Source organism: Rhipicephalus microplus, chromosome 6 (assembly GCF_043290135.1).
Source record: "Rhipicephalus microplus isolate Deutch F79 chromosome 6, USDA_Rmic, whole genome shotgun sequence".
Lineage (NCBI taxonomy): Eukaryota > Metazoa > Arthropoda > Arachnida > Ixodida > Ixodidae > Rhipicephalus > Rhipicephalus microplus.
In genome coordinates this window covers 131,842,289-131,863,418 of record NC_134705.1, presented here as the reverse complement: position 1 = coordinate 131,863,418, position 21,130 = coordinate 131,842,289, and the positions used below count along the sequence as shown (strand labels likewise).

At 44.5% G+C, this 21,130-nt stretch overlaps 1 protein-coding gene across 1 annotated transcript in view; it reads left to right on the top strand.

Annotated features, from left to right (window-relative positions):
• The window catches only part of LOC119184747 (uncharacterized), a 47,619-nt gene extending 43,291 nt beyond the window's left edge, over positions 1-4,328 (top strand). The window contains exon 4 of the mRNA XM_037434040.2: positions 2,738-4,328. Within this exon, the coding sequence (XP_037289937.2) occupies positions 2,738-2,886 (149 nt within the window). The 3' untranslated portion in view covers positions 2,887-4,328. The remainder of the gene's footprint in view (positions 1-2,737) is intronic.
• Positions 4,329-21,130: the final 16,802 nt, after the last annotated feature.

The following is a 21,130-nucleotide window of genomic DNA, read 5'->3' as shown; positions in this document are numbered from 1 at the left end:
TAATTCGAATAGGACGATATGCTCCTACTAACAAAATAGATGCATAATTTTTGTAGCCCCAGAGAAATGCTTAAATGGTTTTAGAAAAAGAGAAAGTGTTTTAGTGTTTAAAAATATTAAAGAATTTTTTCAATTTAACTTGCATAATTACTGCAAAAATTAGCAGTGTTTATGAGAGTGTTCTTAAGATGATTCACTTTGCGGCAGCCGCATTTTTGATGGAGGCGAAATGCTTGAGGTTCATGTGCTTAGATTTGGGTGCATGTTAAAGAACATTGGGCAGTTGAAATTTTCGGAGCCTCCGCCGCGGCACCTCTGGTTTTGAGATGTGAAACTGTAAAAATTATGATTGTTACTGAAGGTGATTCAATAGCTGAAGAATTCAATTACCAGAAATGTCGTGAAAGTTGCTGAAAGAATATTTTTAAAAAAGTTAATAGCTGCACAATATTGCTGAGACAACCTTATAACAATTACAACTTGCTCTTGAATTTAACCGAGAACGGAATTTCAAAGGTGCTTACCAGAGGACTTTCACTTATGGTGAAAAAATCTGCACCTATGCTAAACCGACGTTTGGTGGGCACACTAGATTGCTTTCTTGTATTGACTTTCGGAAAGAGCTGGTGGATGCGTCGAAAGTCAGATAATTAGAGTAATTGGAGCTGAAAGAGACTACTTATGTGACGCCTCAGATTAACTGAAAAATCATTATTTCACTGTTTGGAAATGGTAGTGAGAATGCTATTAAATCCCTGAGAAAAGTAACAGTGTTACTGGTAATGCATTACTGCCAGCACTGCACTATTGTGGCCCCACGTCAACGGCCAATTATGGTGACGATGTTGTGCTACTTAACCATGGCAGGCGGTGCTTGTCGCAGCTCTCCACATTTTTGTGGGCTGGTGCAGTGGCGGCACCGAGCGGCTATCTTAGGTACTAGTAAAGAGAAAGGTGGTGAATTCATACCCCACCGCTATCTTTGACGGTATAGGTTGGCTCATACTACAAGGCACGTCAACTAAGCGGTTTAGTCAAGGTCACTGCTTGGCGTGATTGCAGTTGGATTCACCCGGCACATTCATTGCCAGTGCTGGAAAAACTGATGGGGTCGGCTAAACCCTTAATTTTTTAGTGCATTGCATCGCCTGCACTGCTGGAAAATTGGCCCCGTATCTGCATGCTTCACTAAAAATGTCGTCGAAAGACGAGTCTTGCATGTGGAGAGAGCAAACAAAATGTTTATTTGATGTCCTGCACGAGAAAATTGTTGAATTGTATTCTGGAAACGCTGCGTTAGAGAGTCTCGATCCGTGCAGCAAAGATGAACGAGTGCACCGAGGCACATTAGACACGAGCGCCATCTGGCAGTTGTCTTCGAAAATGAAGGAAGGTGTGCGCGACCACTGAGAAAGATGCGCGCCTGTCTCGGAGGCGATAAGGTGTAGAACGCAAAGCGACGGGCAGGGGCCACCACCATGCCGTCTTAGCAAAGCCTTGGAAACACTTGCCCTTTTGAGCATCGCTTTGCATTGTCAGCGCTGTGTGATAAACGCTACGGTCTTTAGAATGACTTATGTGTGCCTTCTCTGATATAAAGACACACATACAAAATATTGACTTTTTGTTATGGTGCCTCAGATATGCACAATAATTGCTTTTTAATATACAAACGCACTAGTATGAATGCTGAAACTTGAGCAATATTGGTGGGCACTGCGGATGAGGTTAGCCGTTTGGCGCATCGTTACAGCGGACAGACAAATGTACAGACAAACAAAAACATAGATTAAAATTTTGGCGTCCAAAGTCCCCAAGAAAGACTATCGTCTTTAAAAGTGCAGCAGGGTTTCATCGGGCTCCTCTGCCGTTGAAACACTGCATGGTTTTTGTAAAGTGTCCCATTTTGAAAATGAGCCGTTGACTGTTGCATGCACAGTATATTGGTGCCATGGTTGTAGAGGGTATCACTACACTGCTTTCGATGTGCACCTGTGACACAGCTCCTACAGCTTATGCTGTGACCGTGCTGCTTGTTACATGCTGATCTCTTATTTTTCCTGTGAAGGTCGTTATGACTCGCCAATTGTCGTTGCAGCCTCGATCACGAAAATTTCGGCACTGCTGGGTACATGTGGCCCTCCGAGGTGCACCAGCCACAAGTGTGCTTGTGTTCACAGTTTTCCAGTAATTGACGCTGTCTCGATTGTGGCCTTGTCAGCAATCGCAGATTTTTGATACGACAGTGTGATCTTTTATCGAGCTCACTTGTCTTTTCACGTTGCCAGACTTCATATTTTCCTAAGTGCAAACGCATAACCACCGTCATTGCCTGTAGCAGCTGATGTGTCGTTGAAGTTCCAGCTTCAGGCATGGAGAAAGGAAAAAGTTGGAAGAAAGAATGGCACAATGGGATATGCACAAAGAAAGCTAGAGCAGTAGTAGCATTCGTATGACATGCATGGACGTACCATGATTCACTTTCTCCTGTTTTTTCAATGGCGGAACAGCTTCTAAATTTTTCTTTAAAGGTCGTGGTCATCGGGAATTCTCGCAGTGGTAAATAGGCAAGCTTTACTGAAATCTGTGATGGAATCACTAAAACATGGTTTCTGCATTGTGACGTATGCTAAACTGGGAGCTACTATGCTGTTTCCTTATTTAGATTTTCTCATTGTCGAAAATTCATTTGGGTCATTAGCTGATGTGCTCTTTTCACGTGCTCTTTGATCTGCAGGGACTCAGGTCGCGCAACTCGGGGACCTGAAGATGTTGAAACATCGGGCGACGCAGACCGACCCGTGGCTTGAGCGTTCCCCGCGGTTGCCCAAGGTTGTACGCAGGAAGCGAAGGCTCGACGAGGATGACACCGTCGACAAAGCCTGAGAGGATGGCCGCCACTGTTGCCACTCTCGGAAGCTGGCAGGATGCATGTTTTAATGCTTCTGGAAAGTATGTTAGTCTGCATCTTTCATTTTCTTCGTGTTATTTGTTTGGCTCTTGCCTCTCTCGGTTCCCAGGAGTAAAAAAACACTAATTCGTGTTTATTTGTGTGAAAAGTATTCTAGGCTAACTGAGAACCTCAAACCTTATCTCTGAAAGACAACATTGGTGTAGTTCTCCGGCATTGAAGTTAGGCTGTCCAAAGAGAAGCTATATTGTGGGCTCAGGTTTTCAATGTTGAAGTTCACCGACAGTGGGACACCTCTGCTCGTTCTGGTCAACTTTCTGGCTTGGAAGTTCTAAAAAAATGTGGAAATCAGGAAAGATGCAACACATAATGTTTATGAGCATCAGCAATTTTTTAAATAAAGGAATGACCCCATCCTTTTTTTTTTATTTATCAGCTTTCGTAGTTCACAGATCATTGAAAGCCATTATGGTCAGGCAGGAGCAGGAACAGTTTTCACATTGGTGTCGCAACACTAATTGAGTGGTTTCGTTCATTAACAGCCACAGTCATCTTTACGCAGCGGTATAGTAATTCTGTGCTGCACAGCCCAACACTCATTGCTCATAGGGTACACATGGGCGAAACGTGCTTGTCATCTCCGTACTCTTTTTTTTTTTTGGGGGGGGGGGGGGAGATTTCTGAGAACGACTGCATAGAATATCCTGTAGTCAATTTCAAAAGTACTGCTAGCCCATCGCTCATAACGGTAATTTTCTTCAAAACAGTTGCATGCATTTTGGCAAGTGCGGCTGATTCGATTCCATATGTGAGACACCAGAGAACTTTTGAGACTTCTTTGGACAAGGGATGTTCAACTTTGGCAGGAAGTTTGTATAACAGAACAGAGGCCTTATTTGTGGGATGTGCTACGAGAAACTGCTATAGTAAATTTTTGGCTTTCTGACAAAGTTTTCTATAAATCGGATATTTCTTTTTTTTTTTAAGATGTTGGATGCTTTCTGTCTTCTGGGGGAGAATTTTCACCACTACCGCGTTGTCATGTTTCTTGCTTGGCGTTAGCTGATATGAACTTTCCAACACACTTAAACTGCACTGTTTTGAAAAGTATTCAATGATTGCTTTAATTTCTGTTGTCTTACAGCCAGGTTTTCATTTTCCCTTCGAAACAATTTCAATGTTTTGCTTGGAACAAAGCACATTTGATAGGCACATATGTTATGGTTGCAGTATACAGCTGTGTTACTAAATACATTGTGTATTTGTTCAGGCTGTCAAACTGCTTCATACCCTCTATTTCCTTCAGAGTGAGAGAGAGAAAGCAATGAGTGTGTGGATTCTTCCATAGTCACTGAGTGTGTGGATCATGTCTGGAAATCAATGTCCTGTTCAATAAATGTTTTTCCTCATGGATAAATTGCTGTTTCTCTCGTCCCTTTTTTTAACAGCAATAACAATAGTTACCATTGCCTGCTTTGATTTAACATGCATGTTCTACAGCATTCTTGTCATATGTAGAAATGCCAAAAGACATCTGACCTCTGGAAAGCCTAGGATGAGAGGTAAGAAATATGTGTGTGACCTGGTTGAGGGGCTCTATGGCAGTACTTAAATCACCGTGGGAAGAGCAACTGCAGCGAAATAATGAGCTGCATAAAAGGTCCACTTTCGTGCTATGTAGATATGAAACACGAAGCACATAGATATGCAGCCAGGATTTTATTGAAGAAGGGGACTGGTGTCCTACATTACTGTTTGCATGTGCCACAAATTGCATGTTCTGCATTTCAGGGGAGCAACCTTCTTCCGAAGTTGTGCAGCGGAAGCACAATTGGACGAGTCCCTATTCGTGTTTGTTGCACTTAACCTGCCCGAGTAGGTTGCCTTACCAGCTATCCCGAATCTAAGCCCTGGTTCTACTCTTTGTTTGTTGACTTCTGCTTGGCCTTTTCACCGTGCCAGTGTCGTGAGAGCTCGTGTTTTGACTAAGGGAGTGGAATGTTATTTTTGCGTTAGCGCACAGGTGCCGTGCTTGTAGTTTTTTATTTCTTTACAGTCTCTGAATATTTACCACAAACTATAGGTATGACAGAACCACCTACCATATTTACTCGATTCTACCGCGCCCTCGATGGTAACGCGCACCCGATTTCCCCCACGGAAAAAAAAAAAAAACGTAAGACATCGTTTGCAACGCGCACCTATTTTTCTTGCTGGTCCGCACGATCACACCCCTTGAAAAAACGACTCCTTTCGGGAGCGTCTTCCATTTAAATATGAGGTACGAGTGAAGCTTGTGCCCATCTGACGTGTAACAGAGCATTGCCGTAACTGTAGTTTTACCATGGACCGATGTCAGCACGCGAACTTGCTTCGCCCTCTTCTTCTCGACGGTTGTGGTGCCAGGCATGTTGAAGTAAAGAGGCGTCTGATCGGCATTCCCGATTTGCCCAAGCAGGTAGCTGTTGTTGTGCCTCAAGTTTAGGACGAACCTCTGAAAACTGTGAAGCTTTTCATCGTACTCCTCCGCAAAACTTTTTGCATATGCATGTTCCCCTTCGGAGGGAAAAGCCTTTCCTCTTCATAAAGTTAGTTAGCCAGCACCTGCTCGCTTTAAACTGGCTCCGCATTAGACCTTTTTCTAAGAATAATTGCATAGCCCGCACTTGGAGCAGTTCTGTCGTCACGGGCCGCTGTGCCGCTCGCTGCTCAAGCACATACTCGCCGAGCAGCTCTTTAATTTGTAGAAACCGACCCTTCTGTGGTCCACTGAAGCCTTTGCGTGAAGCTTTGCTGTCGACAATCTTCTGCTTTTGTTTCCGCCGGTCCCGCACGCACGTTTCGGGAACTCCGAACGACCGCGATGCGGCCCGATTTCCGTGCGTTTCTGCACACGCGATGACTTTTCCTTTAAAAGCGGCATCGTGGTGCACTCGAGTTTTTGGAGTTGGCCCTTCCACGCCGTTGATGCTAATGCACTACTAGATGACGAACTCCTCAGCACACGTACGAAGTGCCGCACATGGGAAACAGGCAGAAATGACCGACGCGCCATGCCGACGCAGGTAGGGGGCGGCCATTTTGGATTTGCCGATGGCAATAGATTGACCGTAATTTTTTTGTTCGTACTCGATTCTAATGCGCATGCGATTTATGAACTCGCTTAACCGGAAAAAAGGTGCGCGTTAGATTCGAGTAATTACGGTACATTCAATACGGCAGTTAGATGCAATTCTAATATTGATATCGTTGTTTCGCAGTGCAACGGAAAACATCATTTTGGCTGGAAGGAGATATAATTTCTCAGAATTTGGGCAGAGAGAAGCAACAATAAGCGCTGAATTGTCCTTTAAAGTTGTTGGACAATTTGGAGCAAATATGCACAGCTACGCTGCAGGTTGACGAGTCCACTGGCATAAATAGTCATCGCTTGGTTGAAATAGCATGCACTGCTCATTTGCGCCTGTGCACGATTGAATATCATTACTTTGCGAGGGTTCTTCAAGTGGTCTGCCGCTTCCCAGGCCTGACAAAAGTTGGTTGAAGGTAGGGGCGAACTTCATGGAATTAGTACTATACTGGTGTGTGAAATTTTTTTCAGTATTCCAGAAAAAAAAAAAAAAAAACGTTCCTCACTGCTATTAGCTCTTTCCTAATGTTTTGCATACGTAGTAAAATGGTGGCATAAGAAAGGTTACATGCATGTCGTTTCATCTTGCATAGGAAACCAGGATCCATTAAAAAGGATTACTCACCAGAAAGTGTTTGTAGCGTTCGTTCCAACAGGTGTAACTGTGAAAGCACACTGTACAGTTCACAAATTCAGTCTTCTTGATTGATAATGAAGAGACTGAAGGCTTCACACTAAAATAAAAACTATCCACTATAGACACAGTATGACAGTGCCTTTGCATGGTAATGAATTAGCATAAAATGTTAACCTGACAGTTTGACATGGTCTCCTTTGTGAACACGTGTGGAACAATTATTCTGGGCTTGAGTGAAGTTTAATGTGGCATGTGCTATATTAGCTTGGTTTACCAGAAAGGGGTGCAAATTTGCCACGAACTTACAGTCAACCACAAAAGTTTCACAGATCGCACATAGCCAAGTATGTTTTACGAAATATTTGTTGCGAGAGCAGCGCTACGCCTAAGATTCGTCCCTTGCTTAATTGATAGCCTGGCTATTTCTCACTGGGTGCAAGTATTTTACACTTCTCTTTGACAGCTGTGGCTACGTAGCTTTGAGAGCAGGCTGTCGGTGTAACCGGTATAACCACTGGTGGGCGTAAGGTTGTACAATACTGTAGGTGAAATGTTACTCTCCCTAAGCTCCTCGTTGGTTGAGTTTCAAGAAAAACAAGCTTCGAATTTAGTGGAAACAGAAATGAAGATGAAGCGATATGACGTGCTTCCTTTGTAACGACCTGCTTTTGGTCCCAGACTTTCTCGGGGTGAAATGGAGAGTAAACAGCTCGTGGAAAGCAACATCAGTGTTCCTCGGTTGCCACTATCTTCGAAAACCTGCATGGCGATAAACTTTCATTAGGCGGGGGCAGGGGGTACCCCCTCCCCCTGGTTTGTTAAAAGGGGAAGGGGGAGCGCATAGTCTGCCCCATACATTTACTTAAGCAGGGGGGAGGGATTCTGTTATGCTGCACAGGCATATGACAATGGCTGTACCAGTCATGTCGATAGACTGCGCAATAGAGCACAGTGATATCTTTGATACTGCTATGAAAAAGTATGTGTGACGGTCATACTAAAGTCATTCCTACAAAAAAAGTACCCCGTTTGCTTTCTCTTTGCCGCCGCGTGCTCCCCGCCCCGCTATGCTTGCGCGAACTCGTGATTCGCTTCTCGTGATCACGAGGTTATCTCTCGTCATGCTCGTCCATGGCTAGGGTGGCTAGAATGATGGGGGCGGTGGTTCGAAGAAGGCGCTTAATTTCTGCAGCCCGGTAGAAAGCACAGCGCAGCGCCGCTAGTATGGGGAGGTGTTAAAAGGGAGCTGTGTTTCCCCTGCCCCGAGCCCCGAGGCGCCGCCTTGCGCCATCTCTCCCCTAGGCCAAAACATGGTGTGATAGTCGGAGGCTCTGCCACGTAACATGGCGGAGACGGTAGTGTAGGCTATCCAGTGGGAGCTCGTCAGCTTCGTGGACATTCCGCGCCATATTACGAGTACTGCGTGTTAGTGTGCATTGAGAGGAGTGTCGTATATCAAGAAAACTCGGAGAGTGTGTTTCGTGTCTGGCACTGCGATTTGGGGTACGGAACATGCATGGCAAAGGTGTCACTTTTCAGTGCGCCGGCATGTTGATAGACTGATATATTTTGAAATGCATTTTTTGGCCTACTAATTCCATGCACTTGACGCTTTTGTGGAACTCTGTGTAAATCACAAATGAAATGAAGAGAAGCATTAGCAGCATAATCTGGCCGTCAGCTCTGATGAAATATTCGCATTATGCTGCATGACTGAATGACGTTTCTCGCTCAAATCATCATCATCATCAGCCTGACTACGCCCACTGCTGGGCAAAAGCCTCTCCCATGATCCGCCAATCAACCCGACCTTGTGCTTTCGGCTGTCACGTTATACCTGCGAAATTTTTAACCTCATCAGCCCACCTAACTTTCTAACATCGTGTGTTTCCCTTCTAAGGGGGTCCGGTCAGCTACCATTAATGAGCAGCAGTTATCCTGCCTACGTGCTACTTGCCCGGCCATGGCCATTTCTTTTTCTTGATTTCAACCATGATATCCTTAACCCCGGTTTGTTCCCTGACCCACTCTGCTCTTTTCTTGTTTGTTAAAGTTACACCTATCATTGTCCTTTCCATTGCTCACTGTGTTGTCCTCAATTAAAGCTGAACCCTCTTTGTAAGCCTCCAGGTTTCTACTCTGTAGGTAAATACCGGCGAGATGCAGCTGTTGTATACCCTTCTCTTAAGGGTTAGTGGCAGATTACCATTCATGATTTGAGAATGGATGCCCATTCTGATCCACCCCATCCTTATTTTTCTAGTTTTTCACTTTTATGGTTTGGCTCCGCGGTTACTACATGTCCTAAGTAGACATATTTCTTCACAACTTCCAGCGTCTCTCCACTTATTGCAAAGTGCTGTTTCCTGCCGAGATTGTTGCACATTACTTTAGTTTTGGGCATATTGATTTTAAGACATACTCTTCTGCTTTCTATGCCCAGTTCAGTAATAATGAGCTGCAATTCGTCCCCTGAGTTACTCATCAAGCCAATGTCATCAGCAAATTGCAGGTTACTAAGATACTCTTCATTAACTCTTGTACCAAAATCTTCCTAATCTACAGCCCTGAAAACCTCCTGTAAACACGCGGTCAATAGCATTGGCGAGATCGTGCCTCTCTGCCTTACACCCTTCTTTATTGGAAGACTGTTACTTTCTTTATGGAGAACAATGGTGGCTGTGGATCCATTGCAGATTTTTTCCAGTATGTTTATTTAGGGTTTGTCGATGCCTTGATTCCATAGTGCCTACATTACTGCTGATGTCTCAAGTGAGTCAAACGCGTTCTTGTAATCTATGAAAACTAGGTATAGAAGTTGGTTCTATTCCACGCGATTCTCTATTACCTGTTTGATAATATGAATATAATCCATTGTGAAGTAGCCTGTATGAAACCCTGCTTGTTTCTTTCGTTGATCGCCTTAATTTTATTAGCTATTAATTTTGGAAACAGTTTGTAGAGAACGAACAGTAAGCTGATCGGCCTGTAATTTTTCAAGTTCTTGACATCTACTTTCTTATGGATTAAGATCATGTGTGCGTTATTCCAAGATTTTGGTACCCTTGTTGTCAAGAGACACTTCCTATATAAGTTGGCTGGTTTTTCTAACACAATTTCTCCACCATCTTTTAGGAGGTCCCTTGTTACTTTACTCTCAGCAGCGGATTCGCCTCTTTGCATTCCTTTCAGGGATTTCCTTACTTTCCCTGTCATTACTAGGATAATGTTGAAATCAACTGGTCTGTTATTGCATCTGTTATATCATCCTGGTTGTTTCGGCTTCTGTACAGCTCTCTGTAAAACTTGTCCTTCACCTCAACTATCCTATCCATATCTGTTATGACATTTTCTTCCTTTCTCCTTTATGCATTAATCTGATTTTCGCCTATGCACAAGTTTGCCTTCGTAGCTTTTAGGCTTCTGCCGCGTTTACAGCCTGCTCAATTCTCTCCCTGTTATGCCTTCTGTTGTCGGCTACTTTGCATCTATTGATCAACTTGGAAAGCTCCATTAGCTTCATATTGTCGGTTGCATTTGAGGCTTTCATGGTTTGTCATGAGATATTCTGTCTCTTGAGATAGTTTTCCAGTGGCCTCTCTAGTGACTGTACCTCCGACTTCCATTCCACACTCTTTGTTGATATAAGATTATCATTCATTGTGTAAATGCTAACATCGGTAACTCGTTTATAGCCTTGAATCTATTTGAAAGCGATACTCTGAATTTCTGTACTTTCTCTCTCACTGCTAGCTTATGAATTTACTTTTTGCATATCAGTTTATGCCTTTACCTTTTTAAATCTAGGTAAATATGAGCTCTTACCATTCTATGGTCACTGCATCGAATCTTGCTGGATGATGCCTGGGTGTGTACACATAATGAAGTTTTTAGTTTTTTAGTTTAGCCATTAGGGATAAGTCCCGTCTATTTACGGTTAGCCCGTTTTCTGAAGGACATATTCAAGATCCTTAAACTATTACTTTCTGCGAACTCTCTTGATACCTAACTCTCCTCTGGCATTTCTAGAGCCGATGCCATATTTCCCGACTTCATGGTCTCCGGCCTGTTTCTTGCCTACTTTGGCATTAAAGTCGCCCATCACAATATTAGACCATGTATTTACTTTATTATGGCTGACTACGTCTTCATAGAAGCATTTAACCAAATGTTCATCATGGCACGATATAGGCGCTTAGGCTTGTACCACCTTCATCTTGTACCTTTTGTCAACTTTTATTATGATACTTGCCACCCTCTCCCTCGTGCTGTAATATTTCTCTATGTTACCAGTGACATTCTCGCGTATAGGCACCCCGCCCCTAATTCTTTTCTGTCAACTAATCCACGCTAGCATATGACGTGTCCGTTCTTCAGCTCTATAAAAACCTCGCTTGTCCTCCTAACTTAGCTGAGCCCTATTACGCCCCAGTTAACACCCTCTAATTCCCCGAATTCTACAGTTAGACTAGTCTCACTAGATATCGTTCTTGCGTTCTAGGTTCTAGGCAGGCGATAGTTTTTTATGGGACATTGGTACGACTTCATGTTGCATGTGATGCCATGTTTTTCGCTTCCTCGACTGCTTTTCCCTGTGACAGCAGTGAGGAAGCGTACGTTTTTATTGTTGGGACTGTACACGCTTTGATTCTATAGATACGGGCAAATTCAGTGGAATGGAAAGGGTGAGGCAATAATTACGTTAAAAAAGAATGGACGTCGCGCCGCATATGCTCATGCTTGTCTCGGTACCTGTCAATGAATATAACATTAAAGAAAAGAAATGCATTGCATATTGCTCACTGTAGAGGTTCATGAACATAGAGTGTGGTGCGACTTAATTGTGGTGAGCTAGTGGCTAAGATACCCGGCTGCTGTCCCGCAGGGCGCGGGATCGAATCGCGGCTGCGGTGGCTGCATTTCGGTGGAGTCGAAAGTGTTTTACGCCCGTGTGCTTATGTTTGATTGATTAATATGTTGGGTTTAACGTCCTAAAACCACCATATGATTATGAGAGGCGCTGTAGTGGAGGGCTCCGGCAATTTCTACCACCTGGATCTCTTTAACGCGCGCCCAAATCTGAGCACACGGGCCTACAGCATTTTCGCGTCCATCGAAAAATGCAGCCGCCGCAGCCGTCATTCCATCCTGCGACCTGCGGGTCAGCAGCCGAGTACCTTAGCAACTAGACCACCGCGGCGGGTCATGTGCTGAGATTGGGGTGCACGTTAAAGAACGCCGGGTGGTCGAAATTTCCGGAGCCCTCCACTACGGCGTCTCTCCTAATCATATGGTCGTTTTGGGACGTTAAACCCCACATATGAATCAACTTGATTCTGACAGTTCCACGCATATTTATTTATTCAATTTCGCTGTATTCAGTTTACACCCACAATGTTTGTCGTCAGTGCTCCGTGCAGAAGGGCACCCCCCCCCCCCCCCGCAGCGTTCAAGATACTTCGCGATTGTAGCAGCTCATTTCCTTAACACTAATAGCAAAATGCGACCAGTCCAGCTTATTCTAGAGCTTTGCGTGACCACCATTGATAAAGCTGGAAAGTTCGGTGCGTATTATATCAAAGTCGATGATCATTTTATCGATGACCGGCGCTCTGTGCGCTCATATCAGTGTGTGGCGTGCATTGCCTGCAGTTATGTGAGTTACCGTTTTGCGGTGACAGGTTCGACCTAATAGAGTTTCGCCTTGAAGACGCCGACAGCTGCCATCGTCCACGTCATGACCCCGTGACATACTCAAGAATTTTCTGGGAAAAAATAGAAAAAAATCTTGCTGACGCAGCTCCAAAGTTACTCTATGTGCGAACTGGCATAACTTTTTTAAAATAAACTATTTTTTTCTGGAAGCTTTGATACCGTCCACAAAAAACTCGTACTTTTGTACGCAGTTACACATACTGAATATCATGTGGGTGATGACAGCAAGAACCCGCTTTACTTTTTCTGTACATCACTTGAGAAATTACTTGCCTATAAATGAAAATTGGTCAGACGAGTAATGAATAAGATTGTAAGAACCACTGTCAAGGTTGTACGCGTGTTTAAGTAACGTATCAGTTATTATATTTTAAGCTTCCAAATAACTTTTTTGTTTTGATGTACAGATTGCAGATTCGTGACTAAATCCCACTGAACTAAAATTAACGAGGCAGCGACTGCAGATGCTTTGGGAAGTCGGAGGATGAGCAGAATCATTTCCCTTAAAAGAAGCAGAACGCTCCGTGGCGTCATGGTTGTCTATGGTAATACAGTATCGCGTCCTCCATGGCGTATGCTGTGTGTGTGTGTGTGTGTGTGTGTGATTTTAAATGAAAAGAAGAGAAAAGTGAGCCCCATAACTGTCTCAGGGGGAGGACACCTCAACAGTAGCTCACAAGGAGGAGGGCAAAGGAGGGAGTAAAGGTAAAGAGATAGAGGAATGAGAGAGCGAGGCGCAGGGACAGCGAACGATAAAAAACGACGGAAGTGAAGAGGAGATAGGAAAGATGGACGCGGTCGCAGGAGTCCGAGGACGGGGCACCACTCGGCGAGAGCTCTTGTCGGCGTCAGGAGATGGCGTAGGGCGAGCCCAGTCGGCCAGAGCGGCGCTGTCGTAGAAGATCGCGGGTTGTCGTAGAAGCTATTGAATATATATAAGAACAAGGGTGACACAAAAAATTCAACAAAGAAGTACTTTATGCACCACAATAGACAAGGACGAATCAAGTGGTGCAATGGCTCCATTTTCACAACAAGAGTGGGAAAGGGCTGAGAAAAGGGTTCCTAGTAGTACATCAACAGGCCCAGATGGCATTCCAATTAGGCTGATAGAGACATTAGGTCCGAAGTCTAAGCAGGCTTTGAGAGTGGCAGTGAGCACAATAATAATCGATGGTGAAGTTCCCGATGGATGGAAACTTAGCAGGATGAGCATGATCTATAAAGGAAAGGGGGACAAAGCTGACATGAACAACTACCGTCCTATAACAGTGACGTCAGTGGTCTACAGGCTGGCGATGCAGATTATAAAGGAAAGACTGCAGGCGTGGATAGAGGATGAGGGGGTGCTGGGGGAACTGCAGAATGGGTTTCGGAAACACAGGAGGTTGGAAGACAATCTGTTCTCACTGACGCAGTGCATCGAAATAGAAGAAAAGGAACACAGGCCCCTGTGGCTAGCATTTTTGGATAGCAAGGGAGCGTACGATAGCGTGGTTCAAGAGGAATTGTGGGGAATACTGGACACACTAGGCGTGGAACATGTAGTCACTAATCTTTTAAAGGGTATTTATAAAGGTAACAAGGTAGTTATAAAGTGGGAAAAACAGGTATCCAAGCCTGCAGAGGTAAAACAAGGGCTTAGGCAGGGGTGTCTCCTTCCACCCATATTATTCATGATGTACCTACAAGGATTAGAGGCAAAATTAGAGGGAAGTGGACTGGGCTTCAACCTCACTTTAGTCAAACAAGGAAAGCTTTTTGATCAGGCACTACCAGCATTAATGTACGCAGATGATATAGTGCTAATGACCAACAACAAGGAAGATTTGCAGAGATTGATGGACATCTGCGGTAATGAGGGAGATAGGTTAGATTTTAGATTCAGTAAGGAAAAATCAGCAGTCATGATTTTCAATGACAACGAAGGTAGTGAGCTTAGAATGCAGGAGGTCACGCTAGAGATAACAGATAAATACAAATATCTGGGCGTATGGATAAGCAATGGGACCGAGTATCTGAGGGAACACGAAATATACGTGACGACTAAAGGTAACAGGAATGCAGCAGTCATGAAAAATAAGGCACTGTGGAATTACAATAGATATGATGTTGTGAGAGGAATATGGAAAGGGGTCATGGTTCCTGGGCTGACGTTCGGCAATGCGGTCTTGTGCATGAGATCAGATGTTCAAGCAAGATTAGAAATTAAGCAACGTGGAATAGGTAGGCTTGCTTTAGGAGCTCACGGGAATACACCAAATCAGGGAGTACAAGGTGATATGGCATGGACATCATTTGAGGGCAGGGAAGCTAGCAGCAAGATAAAATTTGAGAAGCGATTGAGAGAAATGGGGGAAGAGCGTTGGGCTAGGAAGGTTTTCAGCTACTTGTACATGAAGAATGTCGATACAAAATGGAGGAAGCGAACCAGGAAGTTGACTGGTAAATACTTAGAAAACAGCAGGTGGCCAAACCAAAAAGAACTATCGGTTAAGAAGAAAGTGAAGGAAACGTATACTGACATGTGGAGAATGGGCATGATTAAGAAGTCCGCACTAGAGATCTATCGAACTTTTAAGCAGGAAATTGCCAAGGAAAGGATCTATGATAATACTCGGGGTAGTTCTCTACTGTTTGAGGCCAGAATGGGAGTACTTCGAACCAAGACATATCGGGCCAAATACGAAGGGGTAGACACAGTATGCAGTGCGTGTGGAGAGGAAGAAGAAACTGCCGAACACTTGATAATGTTCTGTAAAGGGCTTCACCCTATAGTTCAGGATGATGGCGCAGAGTTTTTCAAAGCACTGGGGTTTAGGGACCGGGAGGGCAAAATAAACTTTTAGCGGGTAGACTTAACTAGAAGGAGGTTATCTGATTGGTGGCTAAAGTCAAGGCACGAGTGAAAATTAAACTCTTCACTGCAAAGTATGAATCCTCAAACTCACTTTTTAAGGAAAAAAAATAAATATAGTCTTTGGTTCATTAGGTATTACGGCTTAGTGGCGCTAGCCACCGCCCGATCTAAAGGGTACAGCCATATCTATCCATCCAACCATCCAGCGGGGGCACAACCGGTCGGCACGAAATCTAGAGAGCGAGAGTCGCGTATGCGGTGAAATTGAGTGAAAGCTATAGATGTGCGCGGTTCTCGCGCGAGCGTAAAAAGCTGCGAGGTGCCTAGTGGTTCCAGTGCCCTACTGCATTATCTCATCAAGTGACATCAAGTAAGCAGACAGCGGAGGTTAGTGTTGTTGAAGACGAAGCGCGCATGTCCTCTTGTAATCAGCACGGCCTTGAGTATCCCGGCAGCGCGGCAGTTCATAAAAAGTGGTGTGAAAATCTTGATTTTTCGGTCATGTTTGGAACGATCATGATGACAATGCACGGGACCTTGCTAGCCAGACAAACACATGTCCTGGTGTGCATGAAGCGACGCTGTACATGGCTGAATTGTTCGACTAATCATTATCAGATTCCTTCTCACGAACGTAGCCGCATCCTGACTGCTCAAGAGAACGCTCACTAGAGGAGGGGCAAAGACGCAAGGTTCACAAGAAAGTAGCGCGAGTTGCTTTAACGTAAACTGGCTTTATTATTCCAAGTAATCTGGGCAGTGCTTTCAAGGCTGAGTGAGATGGGCGCTCTGTGTAAAAAGTTTCTCGTAACTGTCCTCGTGCGTATATTTGTGTGGCAATAACTGTGTCGATGTACGCTCGGCGAAATTCTGACGAGGGTATGAAATTTTCATTTCGTCAATGCCATCACGAATATCTATCGATACACTCATCTTCAGCATTACTACTGACGTCTGCTTACCAGTAGTCCAAAGTAGTGCCGTTTATACACCGGTTCAATACTTATTGATCAGAGGCGCGAACTAAGTAGCTGGGGGCGATGACCTCCCCCTCACCAACTCTTCCGGGGAAATTCTTGATGAATATGTATCTCATGTTTTCATCTGTTCCAAGAAAAAATGACCTCACTGTTTTGAGAAGACCCATAACTTTTATTCGAATGTACTATATCAAAAGGCGTCAAGAAGAACACCGATTACGTGAGATATTAGGGGTGAGAGAGCGCACCGCCTTTTAAAAAAAATCACAGCATATCCACGGAGTGAATGATGATTGGTGCGGCGCAGCGTTCGTCAGTCTGTCTGTCCATTCGTTCATGCGTCCGCCTATCTGTGTGATCCTTGGTGCATCCGTCCGTTTGTTCATTCGTCTGTCTGTCCGTCCATCTCTTCTTGCGGCCATCCCTCTGTCTGTCCATCCGTCCGTGCGCCCCTCTGTCTGTCCGTCCGTGCGTGTGTCAGTCCGTTCGTCCGTCCATATGTCTAGAGAAAATTCCAAGCACAGCCATCTTACATCTTTTCATCATGTATTCATCATATACAACTGCCCCCATCAAGCAGACATTGTAAGGATCGCTATTTCGGGTATGTGCCACTGGTGGTTACGTACTACGAGGGACGCACACGCCACGCCATAAGGAACTTCGCCTTTAAAATCTATCGCAACACTGACGGACTCGTGAGTCGACTCGCTCACACTCAGATTGGGCCGTGAGTCGGAGTCCGAATGAGCCCGGGTTTGTAATGTTTTGCTGAGTTTGTGTCTGAGTGAGTTCGAATTTGAAGAAAATTTTCGCGAGTGTGAGTACGAGTGAGTCTGTCTCGAGAACTAAAATTTGTGAGTCTGAGTCCGAGTGAGTCCCAAGTGCTACATATATTTTATGAGTGACTCTGAGTGAGCTCCGCATGTTTTGCCGGCCTACGCGTGTACTAGAGAGATTATAGTTGGTTACGCGAACGTGGGAGGTAGTACATTTTTGACACAGGGCTGAACTACTGAGTAATATTGCGATGCTCAATACCAGAAACTAAGGTTACATGTCATAGCCGTTGTACTGGTGGCGCAGCTGTCTTGTGTACGAATGAAGCGAATGCAACTATGCTGGTCAGTCCCAAGCGACAAGTCTTACCAATGAACGCTCGGTACTCGTAGAAGACGTTTAGGTTTCCAGTTAGTAACGTATTCTACGGGAAAACATCGAAAAAGATGATCTTGAAAATAATCCACGATCACAGATGGGAATGCGATTTGCTTAATTTATTTTATGTGCATTGTTGTAGGCGAGCCCCTTATTTATATGTCAGCTGGTGGTTTAGCGGCTAAGGTACTCGGCTGCTGACCCGCAGGTCACGGGATCGAAACCCGGCTGCGGCGGCTGTATTCTCGATGGAGGCGAATATAGGCCGGTGTGCTCGGATTTGGGTGCACGTGAAAGAACTCCAGGTGGTCGAAATTTCCGGATCCCTCCATTAATGCATCTCCCATAATCATATGTTGGCTTTAGAATGTGAAACCACACATACCAATAAATTTTTATATGTCGGCAAAGAGAAAGAAACGAGATCCTGTGGTATAGAATGCTCAGATCAGGAAACGTATTGTTCGACATAGTTGCGCGCAAAAAATTACTGTTTGTAATGCGTAATTTCATTTGTCAAATATTTTTCGAGCAAACGGACGGCGTTAAAGGGGCACTGGAACACTTTTTGAGCATGGTCACAAAACGCTCCTGATCGGTAGTAGAGGCTCCCGAGAACACTTGAACCAAGTAATATAGCGCAGCACGCGGCCTGGAATTCACAATAAAGTGTCAAAGTAAGTTAACAATTGCTTTCTCTTCTCTCAAGTAATGACGCAAGACGCTAGAAAATCGCTCGGAAAAGCCCATTTTTCAGTCACTCTCTGATTAGAACATGGCGCACTCGGTCGTTACAGGGATCACCGTGGGAGGCCGCGACTTGTTCACGCGTGCGCGTGCAATCACAATGAAAAAGCCGTGTATTCGAAGAAAACAAAAGTGCTCAAGGTCACGAGACGTGCGTGACGTGTTTTGTTTGCCCCTGCCATCCTTTCCTGGTTAGCATCCAGCGCTTTCGCCGAGACCGCGCCGCCGCGGTGGTCTAGTGGCTAAGGTACTCGGCTGCTGACCCGCAGGTCGCGGGCTCGGATCCCGTCTGCGGCAGCTGCATTTTCGATGGAGGCGGAAATGTTGTAGGGCCGTGTGTTCAGATTTAGGTGCACGTTAAAGAACCCCAGGTGGTCAAAATTTCTGGAGCCCTCGACTACGGCGTCTCTCATGATCATATGGTGGCTTTGGGATGTTAAACCCCACAAATCAATCAATCAATCATCCAGCTTTCGCCGAGACGAGATAAGAGAGAACGCTGTTGCACCGTGCTACACTTTTTTTGTAACTCCGCTCATACTGGACACATTCTTAAAATTCTTGCGGCGTTGAATTCGCGAGGCAATTAACTTTCCTAGTGAATCCATTTCATGGTTACTTGAAAAAATGTTTCAGGGCCCCTTTAAGGTCGCATGGTAGAACGGTTACACCAATATCATAATATGTGATGGAGAATTGACATTTAAATATTCACGTCCCGAATTCGACAGTGACGCACCGGTTCTTGTGGAGCTCCATATGCATTGTCTTCGTGGTATCATGTCTTCGATCATCTTCAGCGAAAGCCTAAGAAGCGTGACAGTTGTGACGAGAATAGGAAGCTCCGAAACTTGCATTTCTGCAGCGTTCTGAGAGCGATATTTATTCAATGATGTCAATGTAAAAAAAGAATGTGCTAAGTGCTGACCAATGCTCACTACTATGCCCTGTAATTTCGGAGAACTTTCAGCGCACGCAGAACAGACAAGGCTGCGAAAGAAGGCAATCAAGTGTGTCTTCTTTCTGCCAAAAGTTCTTTCGCCAAACTGACGGGAAGGTTGCCGAGACTATGGAGAAGTTTATTAATGAATCAAAAACTTTTTAGTCTTGGAACAAATTCACACTTTTTTATTTTCTAGATACTGCATGGTTTATCTTTATTATTCTTAATTATTTTTTCCTCAAACTACCCCCCTCAAGGTTATTATCTGCGCCTTTTTGTTCACATGTTTCTAATATTTGCGATTTTGTTACATTATTACTTCTTGCATCCTTAAATAGACGGCATTTAAGGTATATTTAGGAGCCTCCTTTTGAAACTGCCCAGTTCTTAGTTAATCCCGCGGTGTCGGCTTGCCACTGTTCAAGGGTCTACTCTACTCCCCTCGCCTTCGTGTCTGCGTTGTGTGTGCTGGATAATTCACCAAAATCAGAGAACACCAAATCGCCCGATCATCTAGAAATTTGCGTTAAATATGTCCTGCATTTTGGGATGTGAGTAGCCTCTTTTAGTACGCTGCGCGCAGGCGCACAAGGCACGAAGGTAGTATATTTAGTTACGAAACGTCTACGTCTGTATCACCGAAAAATCGCACATCTGTTTCCTGCAGTTATTTTGATCACGTACTGCAGTGACTAATTGCTATGACCGTGTGTAGTGAGTTCGCATAGACAGTGAATAAGAGACACTGAAATAGACTACTGCCGTGATATTCGTCGACTCTCTGTGTGTATGGAGATTCGTCAGATGATAGATATAGTAGGCACAGACTGATGAAAGCGAGAAACGTACCGAAGACTTTGGCGACCACTTTGCCGAACAATTTGCCAAGACCAGCCGTCATTCAGCCATTATACCAGAAAACAAGCTCAAATATTTACTAGTAGGAACCCTACAGTAGCCATAATTCGGACGGCTTCATTGAAAATTTTCTAATTTTAGTTAGTATACTTGCCGATAGTAGTTGCAGAGCCATCATTAAGACGGTAATAACTTCGAGTGGTCGTCAACGCCAGCGCGTGCTAACCAATTTTGGTAGCATGCAAGAAAACACGGTAGACTTAAGACACCGTCGTTGGCCATGCAGCGATCAACATGTGAAACAGAAGAAGCTCGAGAAAAAAAAGTTTAAACAGAAAGAGTTTAATATAGAGAACCAGACACTTTCGTGTATAGAAGAATATATGCACCTAGAACAACCACTAGTAGGAAAGCCTAATCGCGAAAAAGGAATTCACGTACCGAATAATGAGAACGGACTTGAGCGAATTCGGCAGGCGCCTGCAGATAATGTCAAGAAATAGTGGAAATGGCACACAACTACCAGATACTGCCAGTTCTAACATAAGGTGTGGTAACATGGTGAACAATAACACTACTAGAGATCAATTTGCGGACCTCGTAGCGAACCTTCAAGCAGTATTACAGGAGTGGAACATGACACGATGAGCCAGGGAATTAACGGGAGTTACTGATATCTTAGTTGGCATCAAGCGAATGAAAGGAACCTGGTATGGTCATGTATTGCTTACAAACAATTATAACCCGAGGGCAGTAAGAGCAACAGAAAAGGACCAAGGCATGAGAAACGCAATAGCGGAAGGCAGAGTGTTAGACGAAGTGATAAAATCAAGCAGTTCGCAACGACAAAAAATTGCAATCTTCCCGCATAGGGTAGGGTGAACTGGACAACATCGGGCTGAAGCCATCATCCTGCTAGGAACTAAAGCACGCTGACAATGAATGATGGCGATGATGTGGAAGTCGTTACGGGGTTATTTCTTGGGCTCCTATACAGTAAGACATACGGTCGCCTAAGAATAACATTATGGACGTGCTAAAGCATAATTTTCGCCACCCTTCCCCTCTTGTAGCTTGTGAAGAGGCGGCGAGCGATCTCCGGTGAAAGTTGAAAGGTTTTCTTGGCAAATAGTACTGACAAGTATCCACCGTGAAAACTAAGTTTGATCTACCTGACCTGTCATTATTAAA